The sequence below is a fragment of the Tympanuchus pallidicinctus genome, unplaced genomic scaffold (assembly GCF_026119805.1).
Source record: "Tympanuchus pallidicinctus isolate F22 unplaced genomic scaffold, pur_lepc_1.0 scaffold12, whole genome shotgun sequence".
Classification (NCBI taxonomy): domain Eukaryota; kingdom Metazoa; phylum Chordata; class Aves; order Galliformes; family Phasianidae; genus Tympanuchus; species Tympanuchus pallidicinctus.
Window position 1 is genome coordinate 8,222,481 of NW_026294637.1, and position 19,037 is coordinate 8,241,517.

At 39.6% G+C, this 19,037-nt stretch overlaps 1 protein-coding gene and 1 long non-coding RNA gene across 3 annotated transcripts in view; one reads left to right on the plus strand and one right to left on the minus strand.

The window, feature by feature from the left end:
* LOC128075161 (uncharacterized) overlaps positions 1 to 13,349 on the minus strand; it is a 24,677-nt gene extending 11,328 nt beyond the window's left edge. The window contains exons 1-2 of the long non-coding RNA XR_008203673.1: positions 13,290 to 13,349; positions 25 to 149 (exon numbers count right to left, since the gene is read on the minus strand). This is a non-coding gene — a long non-coding RNA (uncharacterized LOC128075161). The remainder of the gene's footprint in view (positions 1 to 24; positions 150 to 13,289) is intronic.
* IL16 (interleukin 16) overlaps positions 8,603 to 19,037 on the plus strand; it is a 33,152-nt gene continuing 22,717 nt past the window's right edge. For both annotated transcript variants that reach the window (XM_052671649.1, XM_052671648.1), the window contains exons 1-2: positions 8,603 to 8,652; positions 12,970 to 13,381. In XM_052671649.1, coding sequence (XP_052527609.1) covers positions 8,603 to 8,652; positions 12,970 to 13,381 — 462 coding nt within the window. The remainder of the gene's footprint in view (positions 8,653 to 12,969; positions 13,382 to 19,037) is intronic.

The following is a 19,037-nucleotide window of genomic DNA, read 5'->3' on the forward strand; positions in this document are numbered from 1 at the left end:
TCATTTTTCAGAACTGTTTCTAACCTTTCTGCTCATTTCAAGAGCTCTGTAGCTGCAGGCAGTACTCTTCAAATATTCTATTTTTCTTAAAGAAGCAATGCAGAAAAACACATTTCCACAAGAACTGGACAGGGGCACAACATAATCCTCTGAAAACACACACACATTTCCAATCCGTTTTAGAATTCAATATTAATATGATTAGTGTTTCAAAACATACTTCCAAACAAGACATCCAAATGCACTATTTACTCAAATCTCCGTATGAACCAGCCTGTGCAGGAAATCAGTAAATTAGCCCAGAGTCTCAGCCTCAAAGGAGATGCATATTTGTTTAGTCATATGCTATAAATAACGCCTGTAGTCTCGGGACTTTGCCAACATTATTAATGCAGTGTTCACTTAATGGTCTCCTTTATTATGGACCTCATTAGTAGCTGATTCATGCAGCATGAGCCTACAGAAAAAACATGCAGGCTAGTGTAACACACCGACACTGGTGATGTATGTCTGTACAGCCACTGCAACCTCATTTCTGTGCAGCTGGCATGCTCAGAACCAAGCACACACCTCCTGGCGTGCAGCCCCTGGGGAGATGCAGTCAGCTGTTATGTTTCCAGAATTATCATATAGAATGAATTTTGTATGCAATATATTCTGCATAATGAGATGGATTGGTACAGGACATCCTTACTTGACAGAAACAAATACTTGTTTTCTAAGAGTTGTTTTATTGCCTAATTAAAAGAGTACAATTTAATTATCTTATAGTACTTTTTATCCCTTCCCATCCAAGAAAGAAGGTGATTGCCACAACTCGTTTCAACAGACAGGGATCAAGAACAGGAGGGGAAGTAAACTTATCCAGTGTCCAATATTCAGGTCACTATCAGATCTAGAAGATCTCCACTATAGTGCTCTGTCAAAAACTGGGCTGTGGCAGAGTGTGACCACTTTATGGAGTGAGTGGAGCGTGTTAGACATGGTTGATGAGGTTCACTTATACATACTTTAAGCAACTGACAAAGATTAATGGGGAGCTCAAACTGATATTGACAAAACCTTAACATCTTTTTGTCTATTTTACACATAAAGGTCCTTCATTTTGGCCATAAACAGGGGTCCTCTCCTTCCCCCCCTTTAAAAAAAAAAACACCCTCAAACCAACAAAAACATGCAAACAAAAAAAAAAAACAACAAACCCAAACCTTTGAAACACCTCTTTTTTATAAGTAACCCCCTGTATAATCAATGGATATCAAGATGCTACAATATAATCAAGAGAGTTAGGCAAAGTGGACAATGATAACAAAAGCAAATAAAATGGGAGGCTTACCCTTCAGCTGGCTCACCACAAAACACCAATAGAGGCAACCTCCAGAAGAGATCCTTCCCCACTGGTAGCCAGCTCTTAAATAGGTCTAGGACGAGAGGAAGCCAAGCTCCACCCCTTCCAGCAGCACAGGTGAATTGCCTTCACCTGTGCTCCTCTGGCTGGCTCATGGCTCGCCTCAGGTGATCAATCAGAGGTTCAGGCCATGACTCAGTAGTTCCCACACACCCCCCCAAATCTGGATATTCTTATCCCTCTAATTCTTACTTGAGTTGTATCTTTGAAGGTCCACTTCCCAAACTGAATGACAATATTTATCACCAGATTAGAAGATGTTGAAGAAAAAGGAAAGGGAACCAAGCTAGAAATCTTGGGTTCCAGATTGCGTGGTTGACTTGGAACATGATGTTGGGCAATTATTTGGGACTGAAATTCCAGAAAGGACTGTTCCTTTTGGGAAATTCAAGCTGAGACAAAAGATTTTGTATTATTTCTTATAGAGAGAATATTAGATATTCTCTGGATTCCTACTAAAAAGTGAGCACACATGAAGAAAGGACACCAGAAAATGTCATCTACATCAGCTGCAAAACAAACATAGTAGCAGTGATGTGAGTTATAATGGCTTCTTATGGAGTAAGGAAGCTCTTCCTAATGCAATGGAGGTTACTTACCCACTATCTGGTAGCCCTGGACTACAGACACTGTGATACCAACAGTTGTTTTTCAGTTTTAAAACAGAATGTCACAAAAGTAGAAAAATAATCAAATGTTAAGAAACGCAGTAAAGTTTCATGACACCTGAATTCCCTCCTCCTCACTAATTTTAAAAAAATAAAGTAAAATAAAAATGCTGGGGAAGTGATGAAGGTCTTTAACGTGCCAAACATTAATTTCCAAGCTCTAATGTACAAATGTCAAAATAAGAGCCAATAAGTACGTGGATACAGAGACATTTAAAAGAAACAGCAGCTAACAGTCTATCTGTGCATACAGCAAGTTCTCAAGACTAGTGAGATAATGTCTTTACATCTAGATTTGATGCTATCCTAAAATGCATGCTCTACCTGAAGCAGAAATCATTATCATCAACACAGGAATTACAGCTTAAACTTCTCTTTGTCAGATTGATGAACTCAATGTAACAACATCTTCTGAGCATTAAATCTGTGATTCTGTAGGAAAAAAAAAAAAAGTAAAACCAATGTCAGGAATCCTCAGGAGATCTCTTGGCTGCTGTTATTCAACACCAGGCACTGCTCTAAATTTGTAGGCTTATCTCAAAGCATGAGAGAAAAGCCGTCTCCCCAAAACATGAGATTCCTCAGTGCTTAGGATGCTAAATCTGGCTCTTGCATCATCTGTCACACCTACAGGCAGGGTGTCATCAGATCTTGTGAAGCACTAGAGTCATTCTGCTTTGTGTCTTACCAGGGAGCTATTTTTTGCGACAGATTATACAGTTTCAAGCACAAGAAACCTGTGAGATAATTTAGTCTCATCTTGCTGTCAACAATAATGCTTGTGAGTAATGGATGTGACTCATATCACTGTTAGAAGCTACAGCACAGAAGTGAAGAGCAAGACAGCTGCCACTGGAACTTTATGCTGGTATCCTCAATGCCACAAATAAAAACCATCAGCTCAGTCTCATTCTAATTGTCACAGACTTAGTGATAAAGCAGCAGAAACATGAAGGGTCTTGAAGACTTTGTGCAGAGAAGTGGCAGTGTTAAGTAGCTTTACCTCTGCCAGGCATCAGGAATAATAATTATTCAGACGTGGCTTCTGCTAAAGCCTTGCAACAGAAGTGACAATCTATAAAAGCAGTAAAGTCATCTTATTTAGGCAGAGATATCTAAGAAGAAGAGATTACATAATTCCTCATCAACCACTGAAAAAGCTAAATTGAAACAAAAATCCCCACCAAGATTCATCAAAGCCAGCAACCAAGAAGGACCACACATACTACCTATGGCATGCTAAGGGATGGCGAAGTACAGGCCTTCAGTGAGACTGAGATTGGGCTTTGAAAGTGGCAAAGAAGAAAATTCTGCCAATATCCTCAGAGAGATTTAATGTATTCATCTTTTCAATACTTCATTCATATCTGGCTTCTCAAGGCAAAAAACAAAACGCAGTAGCAACAAATATGACACAACCCAACGAAGACTCACAATAAAATGGAAGACCAGACAGATCTAAATACACCTTCTAATACTGAACTTATGAAACATTCAGAGAAATTTTTCATGTGATTTTTGTATGTAGACTAAGTTCAGTTTTCTTCTGCCCTTTACTTTTTTGCTCAATGAATCATAGTTTTGGCAATTAATAATTCCCCTTTCATTCAAACTAAAGGGCCCCTTATTTCAACTTACAGTTCAGGGGACTATAAATCAGAAGGAATGCAAAATCAGATGAAAAAGGAACACTATGTGATTGGAAATGCAGAATGAGGAAGTAAAGTCATAACCTTTAAAAATATTTGCTTTAAATTAGAATGACAACATACAGGCAATGTTTTTACTACTCTTGTGAACTCTGTATCAGTCAATGGCTTTACAAAAAAATAGACAGATCTGGTCTTCAGTACCTGATATTTAGCAGTTTCATAGCTCAAACACAAATATACTGTAGTATTTCTCTAAGATGAACACAATCATTTATGCATAGTCTATAAGATCCAATACAAAAATATTAAATAAGCACAACTCAAAACACTTTGCTCCAAGGCTACGATTCTTGTTAGGCCTCATCTACCATATCATGGCTACAGTCAGTGTTCCTCACGCCGACTCCACTGTTACTGCTCAGTTAGATAATCTCTTAATGCAGTATTTCTTTGGATCACATGGGATACTTTTCTGTAAACAAAGCATTGTATGCACAGAATAACATACTGCATAGAGAATGTCAGAGAGAGTGAGAGTGCATGTCATGCAATGCACATGTAGTTGGGAATACAAGGCCCAGGAACCTTGATTAACTCACAGGGAGGCATTTCACTTGGAAACAGAAGAGGCTGCAAAGCTGGATACCATTATGAAAGAGTCAGGTAACAAAGCTCGCAAAAGGAAGTGGACTTAAAAAAGGATCTGAAGAAAAAGGAGGAGATCCAAATGTATGAAAGCAGCACGACGCTGAGGGAAAGGAGGGGCAGCAAAGGAAAGACAGAAGTATGTGGAATATAAAGGATGACATCAATGAAGAGATCAATGAGAAGAGGATTCTACAAAGGCTTGAAGAGCAGGGCATTTTTCCTAGAATAATCCTAGACGCAGCAAATCTGAAGCAAGTACAAGGAAGTATATTTTTACATAACACATGAAACTCATTGCCTCTGGATAATCAAAACTTAATGGAAGACAGAAGTGGATAAATTACAGTTACTTAACACAAGATTCATTTCATCTACAGAAGAAAATTCTTTGTGCTTCCTGGCAAAAGCAGGTACTAAGTGATAAAAGGAACTGGAAAGAGCTTTACCTAACTTGACAAACTGCAACTACTCATCCATTATGGGCCTCATAAGCTTCTGCTAAAACAATGCTATCCAATCATAATGTAAAAAGCTCCAGCAATTCTGGAATACACACAAAACCGCAGGGTGTCAGCCTCTTCTTATCAACACGGCACTCAGAAGAAACACTTCCTGAACGCTGATTATTTTTTTCCAAGCTAATTCTATTGAAGCAATTGCCACTAGCCTTTGCTGGAAAGAGATACTGGATGAGCTGTGCTGATAGGATGATTAAATATACCACTTCCTACGTTGCTATGTTTTGATGGATGGGAGGCAGAGTAAAAGCTTCACAACCCAAGACTGAAGTGACTAATCCAGTCCTGGCTTAGCAATGAGAAGATGGACTGCCTTGTGCAACATAACTGCTTTCTGGACTAGGCAATGTGTGAAAATTGTGTCTGTGATTAAGATAAAACTAATTCTTGTATAACCTACCGTAAAAACATACTTAGTAGAGGGTTGGACTAGATAATCTCCAGAGGTCCCTTCCAACCCCTACCATTCCATGATTCTGTAATTCATCAGTTTGCAGAGCAATATAAGGACAGGACAAAAGCTAGCATACCTCAAACTATTGGCTTCTTGGCTTCTTCACCTATTATCACAAGTATGGGGTTGGGTAGAAATCAGGTCTGAGGCTGTGTTCCATCATTACTTAGATTTGCCCAATGCAAAAGTTCCGCTTAAATTTATATGCTCCTTTTTGGAAAAGGTTATCACCAGTAGCAACAGGCAAAATATTTAGCACTGAATAGTCTGCAAATTTGTCCCTAGAATCCAAATCTCTGGATTTGGAAAATAATTTGAGGGGAAGAGGGATCAGCTCCCGTATCTGCTCTGGCTCCGGATGCATCTGGATTCTAGGTGAGAGAGAAGAACTCATAAGCAATATGTTCAGTGGCTTCTCTATTTCTCCTCTCACTTTCACCAGAGACTAACACCAGATGTCAGAAAAAGTGCCTCCTAACCCAGGACAGAAGCATCGCTCTACCTGGGAATGGTACCATTGGACATTTACTCTGCAGCAAGAGCTGTTGCTCCTTCTGCATGCTCTCTTCCTTGAACTGCAGATATTTTCATTTATTCATCTCTTGAGGTGAAATCTCTGTCCTGCTGAAATCAAAGGCAAAACAGCTAACTTCAAAGGACTCATTTCTGCTAGCTTCTTGTTCCACATATTAACTGTGCTTTAGATTTCAAGTATTTCCTTTTATTTATTTGAACTCTTCACTTTATTGCATTTTTCCTTTCTAGTCCCTTACATGAGAAGACAGTAAAGAAACCCAGCTGACTTTCCTTATAACAACTATTATTTCATAAACCTTTAACAATTCAGCTCCTTTCAGTGGAAAGAGTCCACATCATTTCAATCCTTTCATAAAAAATTCGAGCATCTGATCAGTGTTTATTGCCCCTTTCCTGGTATGATTCCTTTTAGCTATGTAATGAAGATTGACCACAGGATCCAGTATTAAAGCATACCATTAGCACAGCACAGCAGGCGCAGGAGGGGCTCTGTCTCTTTTTCCTTACGGCTTCTAAAAATGTGCTTTTCAGTTCACCGCTGGGCGCTGAACAATTACTGTACAGAGAAGATGGAAAAAAACTGCAAAAGGTTACAGTGAAACATCATGAAAATACAGCCCCTCCTTGTGATATTTCTGCTTCTGCTGCTGGCTCTGGCAGAAATCCAGATTCAGAATGAACAAAACTTCCAGTGGCTTAAGGACTACAGAATTCAGCCCATAGTCAGGAAATGCAATAGCATATGACAATGGGAATAATAATAATAATAATAATAATAATAATAATAATAATAATAATAATAAAAAAAAAACTTTCCAATCTTTCTGAGTTTCCAGCTCAATCAGCTTGGATCAATACATGGGGACTGTTAAGAATTTATGTGAATGAGTGCCCTATTGCTAAACAACAACGTGTATGTTGCAGTGCAAGGCAGTTCAATGGTGAACAGTATGTAGCTCTTCTTCCTGATAGATATTTCGATTTTGTGGTACTGACAGTATAAAATTTCATTTTATACACAAGGCCAATATTCTCTCAATTTAAGCTTAGTGAGGAACTGTTTGCTAAAGCATAAAGTCATATCCCTATTTTTCCGTCTTTCCACAAAAGCTACTTGATATCCATTGTTTGCTACTCAGCATCAAAATCATGGCTATTCTATAGGATTAGCATTCAAAAAGCAGCACTAACATTACATATTTACGGTCACCCAAGTTAAAACTCATACCATGAAAACCTATCTGTTGGAAAAATAATGCCAGATTCTTTTCATTTTGTAAGCGCTTTAAATATAAATTAGTCACAATTGCATTATCAGGGGCAGAGAGTTTCAGGGCTACAGCAGGTGCTGCACAAAGCAGAGATTTCAGCTGCACTTTTTGCCCTGGTATGTCATTCTCACAGACCAGATGCTCATATTCACTGCCCACATTTTATCTAGAACTCTCAGGAGACCACTAAACATGAGACAGTGTAAGCAAAATTTTACAACCCATTTTAAACTCTCTCCTTTGTGAATTTAGTGATAGACCAATAAAACCAAAATCTTCAGGCTACATAATACAAAGCGTAGCAGGTGTCTATATACTTTCATTGCCCATTTTCATGAGCAGGCAGGGCCACATGTGAAATTCAGGCTTTTCTTCACATTTTCCTGGAAATTACAGAGTCGTAGAATCATTAAGGATAGAAAGGACCACTAAGATCATTCAGTCCAACCACCAGCACAGCCCCACTATGCCCACTGACTACGTCCCTCAGTGCCACATCCACATGTTTCTTGAGCACCTCCAGGGATGGTGACTCCACCACCTCCCTGGGTAGCTGTGCCACTGCATCACCACTCTGAGAAGAAATCTTTGTGAATATCCAACCTAACAGTCAACATGTGTGGCTGCTTTCAGTGGAAGATAGGAACAAGTCACAGCAGGGAGTTTGTGCATTTTCAAAAAATTCTGAGACAGCTAACATTAATTGATTGAAACAGGAACACCTCCTCGGAACGTAATGGCCTTAAGTTGCACCAGCAAAGGCTCGGGTTGGATATTAGGATTCTACGACTGAAAGTATGTTTCAGTTGTTACTGTGTGAAAAGAGCTGGGAATTGACAGGTGGAGAAGACTCTAATTGATGAGTTTTCAGTTTTCTGAGTCCTTGATAAGATTGGATCACAAAATTGCAGTTCAGCACATCAACGGGAGAACATCTAAGAACTGGCTGGTTAAAGAGACCGTGCCACTTCATGGTGAGAAATACAAAGGATTGGCATTCAGAAGTAGCTCCTGGAACAGAAACTGCTTATGAAATTCTTACTGGCATCATGTTTAAAATATCTGCTAAAAATTACAAGAAACATGCTTGCCTCCTCAGCATCCAGCAGGAAATCCTGCACTTGATTAGCACAGATTCCCCACCACTCCCCAGTAGGTTCAGCATGCTGAGACCCCATCAATCCTAGGACCAGAAAGGGATGGGTAAAAACAAATTACACAAACTCCTTAAATAGTCTTGTCGTCTATGGGTAGCTGGGAGCTCGCTGGAAAGTTTCCCCAATACTGCATCCCATTGCTTTTGTTTATCTATCCTTGCTGACATTTTCTTCAATTAGGAAACAATAGCTCCGTTCCAATGTACTGAGCAGAATTACTGAAACCAAACCACGTGACACCATCAGAGTGTGTTTTCAATTATTCACTCTGTCTTTTTTTGCCAGGCCTATGAAGAGGAACAGCCTTCTGCAGGAGTCAGGTTTGTCTGCCTCGCTGTTGTAAGTTCCTCCTTTTGCATTTTTATTTAAGAATTAGAGGTTTTTTTAAACTGTAAATTCAGCTCTCAAGAGTTTCTTACTCTTTCATTAGAGTGTTTCCAAATCTCTAGCTCTTCCTACTGCCTGGAAATCGTTGGCTTCTGCAACAATTCAGTTCTAATAGTACTGCTCAGTAATGAATCTGATGGAGATCACAAGATCTAGATTAAAATGGGATGCAAGATATCACGCTGTTAGCACTTGGTAACAGAAAACTTGTCTTGCTAGTAAAGAAAAAGTTCTAACTTTCCTACTGCATGGTTAACAGCAATGCATTCCCATTCAGCCTGGGAGCTACTTCAAATTATTTACATCTTGTAAATGCTTGGTATAATATCCAACCAAAAATTTGAACCAAATGGGCACTGCTCAAATCATTTACTTTGTTTGCAGAAGACAGACTGAGTTAAGGCTTTTTAGACTTAAAGCTGGAAAAATAAAGCTTGGGTTAAAAAAAAAAAAAAAAAGAGAGAGAGAAAAGAACATTTGGTTTGCATTACAAACCACAGACAACTTCCATCAGGCATGCTGAAGGTATAAGAATGGCAAGAGAAAATGACAAGCAGTGAGTGCACAGGAGGAAGAGATGAATGGTTTGGAGAACTGACTTTGAAGTAATTGTCTGTGCCCATTGAATTAAATTTGTGGAATATGGCAATGAATCATAAAGCTTCTCTAGCACTTATGATACTGTTTTCTGTGTGAAATAATATTTTTGGATATTTTTATTGAAAGATGTATAGAATATGTTTTTGGTACCTCCCGTATTTCTGTCACTTATGGACCAGCAGCCCTGGAAAGGATGCTGTTTTAGTTAGGAGCAAAAGCAAGTATTTAACTGGAAATCTCCAGGTCTGTTGAGTTTATTTTCACTGCAGCTGCTGGCTTTCCTTGAGATACCTGGTAAATCAGGGTTAAATTTGGTCTTTGAGCTAACAGAGTTCTGATGGGGGTGAGGGAATGGGTAGGGGAAATGACTGATGCAACATGGCAAAAAAAGATGTTCTCTCTGCCGAGGGTAATATTTTGCAGGAGCATTGCTGGGGGGTGGGAAGGAAGAGTGCACTTACAGCAATGTTTTCTTCCCTGTTTCAACAGGTGCTTCTACATGCCCTGCATCCCAGGTGCTTAGAAATAGTCAGATACCTTCTGAAGCACTTACTACTGATGGCAGTGCTTGGTACTGATGCTCTTAAGCTCAGCAGCCTCAGACAGAGTGAGGAAGGGCTCCCGCATCTCTCTCCATCCTTCATTCTAGCATACCAGTCTCCAGAGAGCAGTATTTTGACCATTAAGCTATTAAGTCCTCTGCTTACCCATTGCTTAATGGCTCTTTAAAAATTCTCTCTCTTCAGGGAAGCAAGAGTGCAGTTAATGTTTGTACAACACAGAAATCCGTGAATGAAAAATACTATTTCTTCTAATTTTTCCCCGAAGGCAAGATTGTTTAGGTCTGAATGCACAATTCAGGCTCATTTCTGACACTTATTGCTCGTATCTAATAGTGATTGCCAGAACCACAGAAGAATCAACAGTCACTTTTGCAGACTTCCAAGTGCTGCATGTTCCACGGCCAGTTAGCTCTGTTGCTTTCTACCTAGATGCTGAGGAGAGTTACTTGCAAAAGTTACCCCAATATGACAGCAAGCTGTGAAGCTCCCCTCATCCTGACAAGGTTTTTTTCAAGTCCACTCTGGTTCAATGGGCCAGATTTCATTTTCCTCTAAGATGCCTTCAGACATGCAGGAAATGCAACATCAACTTCACAGGAAGAGCAGGTTTTGTAACTCACGTATTGAAAATACATACAAGTTATGGCATACTGAAATTTTGAGCTAGCCAAAATGCTAAAAACACAGTCAATAAAAATCTGTAAACCTTGAAGGTCTTCACGTATTAGTGGCAATAAATGTCAGTCAGCTTGTAACTAATTTAATCAATGAAAAAACATACAAAAATTGCAAGCTTGTGATACTGAATTATGTCAACAACTTCCTATTTCAGTTTTCAAAATTATTGTTCTAATGTAATTCATTGCACTTTTCATCTCCGCATTTCAAACTAAGTTTCACCATAGAGGCTCTAAAAACAAACTTCTCTCAATACTGCAGAAAAGGAGATTAATCCTAGAGAAATAATATTGCAAGTCAACCAAAAAGACCATGTGTTAAAGCTGAGCTCTATGTCAACCTTTTCCCCATTCCCTCTGCGTCCTCACAGAGCTCATGCTGAACAGGACATCTGAGCCTACAGCCCACAAAGGGCAGTCCTCCATCCACACTTGTGGCTGCAGTTGGCCAGGGTTGCAAATTATGTTATTCATAAGAAGAGAAGGTATTCTCTAAAAACCAGTAGAAGATTCTATGCACTGAATAAAATACGCTGTGCCAAAGTGGGAAGGCTGGGAGCCGAGTGACTTCAGTTGCAATGTTCCTACCCAGTGAGATCAGACTCTTCCAGATCAGCAGTGAGGTTCCCAAAGACACACAGGAGAAAGGCAGAAAACACAATGATTTTCTTCAACTTGACATGTTCTCTAGAAATGTTCAAACTTAAAATTTGCTATGGGAAAACGTCTTGCTGGGAATCCTGAGAAGTTTCTGAAATGTTAGCATGAGTTTTTGAAACTGTAGGGATTTTGTTTGGGAAGAGACACCAGGGAATAGAGCAATATTAGGACTTTTGTGACAGTAACTTATACTTGAAAGCTATGGGAGCATCATCTATCAAATACACCAGAAAGGACTGTAGGCCTTGGTGCAAAAAGGGGCCTCCCTCCTCCTGAAAAAACCTACATGCGATTTTTTACTTTAATAAATCCAAACAAACTCTGATTCACACTGAACTGTATACTTCTCCAGCAATGCCATATAACTCCTTGAGATGGGTACTCAACTGCATAGTGTTTATCATCTATGTATATATTTTTCTTTGTTGTTATTTCTATGAGAACACAAAAAGTGAAAAATATAATCCTTATGATTTATTATATAGGTCTGGCTTGGTCAGAACTTGCAGGCCTGTGTTTCTTGTCATGGCTGTACAGAGCCTTTAGAAAGTCTGCCTTCTGTTTCTGTATCACCAGTGACATTTTGGGTACGAAGTGCAGATGCTCCTACTTAATTCACAGAACCAAAACCAAGCAGCCAACCGCTTTGTAAAGCATTGTGCAAACTTTTCTCAGTGGTATACTTGAGAATGCCTTTTTAAATTGCAACCATTTTCAATTTTCAGTATAACACAGCGTTCTTTCATTTACACAAATCCTTCAGTTTCAACATGTATCAATCAGATACTGAGAATAGAAAAGCTCTTGCAACAAACAGACCAAAATCAAGTGAGTAAGTCAAAGTGATTGGTTTAGACTTGCTTGTGTTGAAATTTTCTTCTACTGCTGCCATATACCTAACAAAATATTTCTGCAAAACTTTTGAGAGAAAAAGGAAGCCCTTTTAACAAAGCTCCCCTTTGTTATCTTAACATGCTCATTACTTTTCTTATTCTACAAAAGCTCCAACCTCTGCTAAATCTTGACTGTATAGCATTTCTTCCACTTTCTCTTAATTTGCTCTGCTGCATCACACACTGAAACAAACCATTCCTGTAATGGAACTTTTTTTTGATTGATGTATTGGAGCCATATACCCTTATGGAGTTCAATCCCTAATCAGCTATTCACATCTAAAGTGCTTCACTGGATCTCTGCATTACTGGTAAATGTGAGTCTTAAGTGAGTTCTGGTCTGCAAAGGTAGGAGCTTTACAGCTCCTGACATTCCTTACCTTCTCATGGCTAAAATCTACTTCTGCTAAGCCGCTTACAAATCAGATGTGCCAGGCAGAGAACTTAACGTTGACAATTTGATTAATCTTCTTTGAATTATAGTGGTTTCATGAATTAAACTTCAAAAGGAGCTTCCTCTGTTCAGATAATGTTAGCTGGATAGAATAATGCTTTTAAAGTATCTTCTTTTTCAATCTGGGATTTCAACATGCAAATTCAGCAGAAGCCAAAGGGAAGCAGCACAATGGAAGCATCAAAAACATTTATTAAAAGCACTCCATTGTGCTTGGGGAGCATGTGAAGAGAATGAAAAGGTGAAGGCAAATTTAGTAGAGCACTGCACAGAAACAGAATTAGCAAGTCATGAGCTATCACGTGGCTGTTAGCAGACTGAAAGGCTCTGTTGATTCGATTTATTCGTTAGGGCTTTTCAGTAGTGTAGGTTATTAAGTGGGGATATATTACAACTTACATTTTATATTTCCTTTCCTGGAGGATATTTAGCAACAGAGAAGCAGATAAAGTTATTGAAAATATCATGCCACATAAATGGGAGAACGATAGGAAAAAGAGCAGCACCACCAGCTCTCTGAAGATGGATCGAAAGAGCAATGCTGGCAACAGGAAGTCAAGAAAGTTTCGCTCTATTTCAAGATCGCTTATACTGTGCAGTGCCAGAAACAGTGATGATGGATCAAGTCCCGACGAGAAATGTCCCGATCCCTTTGAGATCTCCACCAGCTGGGGTCAAGAGGAATTTGACTGCTGCCCTAGAGCACAACTGCCAAGCACATCAGAGACAGAAGACAGCCCACCTGATCCTCCATGTGTCATCACCAGCACAGCCCAGTCCAAGGCAGCCGCAAATGAGAACTGCAACAACATGAGAAGAAAGTTACTCATCAAGGTAGGCACTGAGGTGTACTGTATCGTAAGGTTTTCCACTGCAGTAGTTACAAGATGTGTTAATTCATACTTCTCAGGAACATAGGATCCCACTCGGCATTTTCAGAGCTTATGGGCTTGCAATGTTTCTGCTGTGTATAAACCGCATGAAAATGTATTGGCTTCCTGACCACCCTGTAGCACCCTGTTGATTAGCACTGCACTGAAATCAGTGGCTGCTAGGCCATTCACTGTTGAAACTAGCACAGCTGGTGCTTTCTGCTTGCAATATGTATTGTGCTCAACATACAGAACTGTCACTATAGAAAAATGTACATGTAAAGCATGATACAATGAGACCTCACAAGCTATGCAAGTGTAAATCATATTAATACCATGAAAGACACAGGAGATTTCACAGGCAGATGTTCCTTCTCTCTGATCCAGGAAGGAGGGAGTGATGGCTTTAAACCAGAGATGTCACTTTCTCTAGAGATGTAAATATTATATTTTCTATTATCTAGAAGCAACTATTTTAACCCCAGGTCTCTGGCCATTTCTCAGTCTAGGCAATATGTTTTAGAAGCCTTTGGAAATGCTTCCTTCTCTCTGATGTATCCTACTTGCTCATTTTTTCTCTTCCTGTTGGTATGTCACTGCAACTGTGACATGACTTTTAATAGCCTGTATCTTCATGGCATCTAGAACCATTCTAATACCCTGTATCACTTGCTTTTTACATGTACAAACAGTGGCTTATATTTCTTATATTATACAATAGTGCTTATATTTCTTTCACCTACACCTACATATTCTATTCTATTTTACTTACGTTCAGTAGAAACTGATGAAACCAGACCTCTACATCAAAAGACAGATTGCACTGGAAATCTGAATCTCCCCTAATTTTTTGAGTTTCTTATTAATGATCACAGCATGTAGTCCCATACTGCAAGGTCTGCAGCACGACAGAAATTGGGTGATGATGCATGTCAGCCCCTAGGCAAAACCACAGAACAAAGACAAAAAACAAGCCAAGTTTCTGCTGCATTCTGACAGAAAACCTAAATAGGTGGAAATGACTGAAATACAAAAATACACCTGCAAAACCATAGCACCTCCTCTCATTTGGAAACAGCCTGTATACATTCTGCTGATATTCGTCTGGGAGTAATAAAGGAGCTGGCCTCTGTCACTCTCCCCTTTTCTCTTTTTAGCACAGCTGAAGTGTTTTCTTGGATATGTGTCAGTTATTGCAGCCTGCTTTCTTGCATACCTCCAAAACATCCAGGCTTCAATAACCATTGTGATCCATAGCCTTGTGAAACTACTCAACATCTTACTGCAGACTGTAAGTTATTTGGTCTTCTAGCTGACAAACAGCTCAAACAGGGATCTGGGGAACAGAGTAATTCTCATACCTAATGCTGCTGTATGGATAAGTACCACTGGTGAGGGAATCAACCCCCTCTGGTTGGTGTGTTAGTATCACTGAACATGGAGGGTCAGGAACCTGGATGGACAGTGACATAAATCAGTCAGCATTAGGCCTTTATCAGTGCAGGTGGGGTGCTCACCGACACTATAGGTAATGGGCACACTGAATTCCCTTTTCAGAGCTCTCATAACCATACAAACTTTTTCAGATGCCACTTGCTAATATTCCTGCCTTTCAGAGTCACGGATCAGTGGCTGTGAGAAGCCTTATCTCAGCATGCTAAGTGGGATGAACTTCAGTAACAGCTATACTGACCTTATCTGTACCACTGACGCTGAGGCTTCGCCCCATATTATGAAAACAGTGATTTCTATTTTCCATATGGCACAAGCCTGTCATCATCTTTCTATACCACGTGTCTTATCTTAAACTTGAAAATTCTCTGTTTAAGAAAGGGGTCAGGAAGTGTTTTTCAAGTCTTAAAGTATGACACTCTCTTCATCTCCACGCGACTCTTCAGAAATTCACACTCTGTGATTCAGAGCTGAAGGATCCTTGCCTTTGTTCAAGAAAATTGATTCCATTCTTTCTGTGGTGTTGTTGAGGTTATCCCACTGCTCTTTTGCTTTCCATTCCCTACAGTCTTAAGTATGTCTCTGAAGGTGACAGCAACTCTCATGCAACTGAACAACTTCATTTTTTTCCTGTTAAAATGGAATGAGAGAAGAATGTTTAAAAGTGCAGCGTGATTTAATGCTCCCTGTGTCTCCCTTCTTCAGGACTAGGGGAGAATCAGAAACATCAGTCTTCCAAACATTAGTTTCATTCTTCAGTTCAAAAACTAAAGTATCTCATAGAATCATAGAATGGCTTGGATTGGAAGAGACCTTAAAAATCATCTAGTTCCACCCTCTCTGCCTTGGCCAGGGCTGCCACCCACTCAATTGCATGAGATTCACTGTTACACAAGGCATAAGCAAAATGTTTTGGGACTACTGCATATGGGTCAGAGGCACATATTTTTCCTCTTCTGCCTCCCTACTGCTCTTTTTACCACACCAGAAAGCTATCATTTCATGCACTTCCCAACCATTTCTTTCTTCCTCTCTGGTTGATTGTACAAAAAGCAAAAGTAGTAAATAACACATCACCATGCACAGCCAGGCAAAGAAAAGCTGGATCAAAACCTTATAGTATGCAACGTATGAACTATAAGATGTTACCTGGGAAATAATTTCTCAGTCTGATCCATTAATCTCTCACACCAAAGACTTCAATGTATGTCCTCTACTTTCATTATATATTCTAAATAGCCAGGATTTTTTTCTCCTCTAAATGGACTGCTACAGTAATGAGAAGGGTTTTATAATTCATTTGGTTTCCATGTTCCAAGATTCACTCATATCAACTATAGCTCACTGTGCCTCCAGCACGTGACATTACTTGGGCATCATCCATCCAACCAGCTCATGGACCACTTACCTTCTAAGATGAGGCACACTTACTCTAGCACTGACACAGCTGGGAAACCAGCTTCTCAATTTATAAATAAGATCTCCTCTGTAGTTTGCTTCTCACAAAATTAGCAGACTTTTGGTGGCCTGTAATGAAAGAAAAAAATGTCAAGCAGCATCTGATACCTGATGCATTTAACAAAGTAAACTGTAAAGACAGCCTTGCCTGCTCATGTCATTACAAAATCTGAGGCTTTGCAATTTGTCAGACGGACAAGAAGAGAGAATATTGACTCATTCTCTGGAAAGCAGCAGTCTCACGGGGTTGGAGAGATTCTTCCAGAAGCATTCCTTTTCACTCAAGGGCTCTCCTCCCTGCACCAAGGACAGCCTACGAAGCACCAACAGTTACCAGTGAGTGTGGCAGAAGTGGGTGAAAAACCATCTAGAATAAACTGTAAAAGAGATGGACGAGTTCTTTATGTAAACACTCTATTCGAGCTGATCTGCACTGCCACATTCGGTCCCAGAACATTCTCTGTTCTTGCTTCCCTTGGTTTCTGATACTCTGCTTGAAGGAAAAAAACACAAAAGGTCATTTTCTCCCTTGGTTGTCACAGAATTATTTTTATTAACTTGCCTTTGTGCAGAAGCCAGTTAGCTGGCTCCTTGGTACCAGGACAAGTGTTATGGCAACAGACTGTAATGTCTTGAACATGAGCCTATGGCGAGGATGGAAAAACAAAGCAAGCAGAGGAGACTACACTCATTTGGACGTTTCTGCTTCCTCCTCCCTTTTTCTGTTTTCTCTGTCCATCCTCCCAGACTTCTCGCTTTTGTGACATCAGGGCCATGCTATCCCCAGAGCAAGTTGGGAAAGAGGCAGAAATGCTAAGACGGTGCATGCAGCAAAATATGGGCCAGGGCACAGGCTGCCCAAAAAAACAAATCAAAGCCCAGATGATGGGTGGAAAGGTCTGTCTGAAATACATGATATGCTGATAGTGTATCTAGGGCAGAACCTGAATCCCATGCCCCAATTCTTGCATCATCCCAAGGCTTCCTGGCTTCTACCATTTTATTAATTGCAAAGGGAATATGCTGCTGGGAAAACGAATTACATCTACTATAAATATTTTGGAAGGACCAAAGCTTTGGCTGAGGGATGTCAGAATTAGTGGAGTCATGTCAGTTTATGCCAGAAGAGACTCTTTGTTAGAAATGATGCAGGAAAACAGGTTTCTTGAAGAAAATCCCAAAAGGCTGTGTTCTCTTCATCTTCCACTTGGAAATCCCAGTCATTTCACAGCTGGGAAGGCAGAGAAGCCAAATATTTAAATTCACTATTGTACTGTTGTTAGATTTTTTGCTTTTTTGTGTGTCTTTGGCCTTTTTTTAACCAGCAGTCAATCAGCTCATTGTCATATGCTTAGTTAACAGAGTCAAAGACCTTACGTGAACCAGCCTTGTATAACACTTCATTTCAGACAATCTAACTACTGTGTCTTACGGTGAGAGTGCACAAAAGTTTTTTAGTTTTTCACAGATGCCATGGTTACCCTTACTTCAAAACAACATCTGGAACGAGATGTTTTGAGACGGGACTCTGGGCTAGAAATGCCTAATAAGAACACGAAGGGAAAAGAAATCTCTTAAATGGCAGATAGAAAAACATCCTCCAAAATTTTTCATTTAGCACAACAAAAGAAGGAGGGCAGGAGGAGAAGATTCACCTGGACTTGCAAATTACTTTTCCAGAGCAAAGCACATGAAATATTAATTTACTCTCACCTGCAACATAAATGCATTTAAGAAGACTCTTGAACTCCCTCTTTGATTTTAACGTGTCAGCCAAACAGGTTCAGCTTAAAGACTAATTTTGTTTATAATGCACTCCTGCAGACCATCTTCATTTCGGTTTCGCAGTAATGGGCAATGCAAACACAAGTTTCCCCTGAGTCCTGAAGTGCTGGGTTGCAAAGTCCCTTATAAGCAGATAGATTTTATTCACTGGCAGCAAATACATCACTTAAAAATACACACTAATAACGAGTAGGCAAAGTTGACCTAGAATCCACCTGCCTATTCCCTCCCTCCTCAACCTCTCAGCCTCACTTTAGCAAATTTTCAGCATTTGCTACAAAGCTATAAATCACCATGCAAAAACAGCAGGGCACAGTAAAAGGGAGGAGAATGAAAACAAATGCTGCTTTTACTCTTGGAACCATCAGCAATATTTCTATGCATATAATAATAAGTGAGACAGGAAATAAAGGACATTAAAGAACAAAACCCAAAGCAAATTGACTGCTGGCACATGAAGTGGTCAAATGTTTACTTTTCTAGAGAACAGCTTTTATTAATTTTCTGTCATGTTGCAATAACTTGGATGTGAACACAGGAATCTATATCCAGGGCCCAAAAGAAGTGCAAATGCTGAGAACATACAGATATTGCCACGTGTCCCTCCTGTCCAATAAACTTTTTTTTTTTTTTTTAAGTAGTTCACATAAATGCATTTAAAAACTGTTGACACACAAAGTCTATTTGAAATGTTGCCCTACTTGGTAAGATTTCCACAGAGTTAAAAAAATAAAATAAAATTATTCCCAAAACTTCTCTACAATGCACAATGAATTTAACTTCTTTCTTTCTAAATGCATACAACTGATTGCTCTTGGAAAGAATATTCTGTTAAGTTCTCACTGGTGTTATTTCACATGCGTGTCCCAATACAAGCCAGAATTTCCAGCCTTGCACTTGTCCCATTGCACAAAACACCTTCC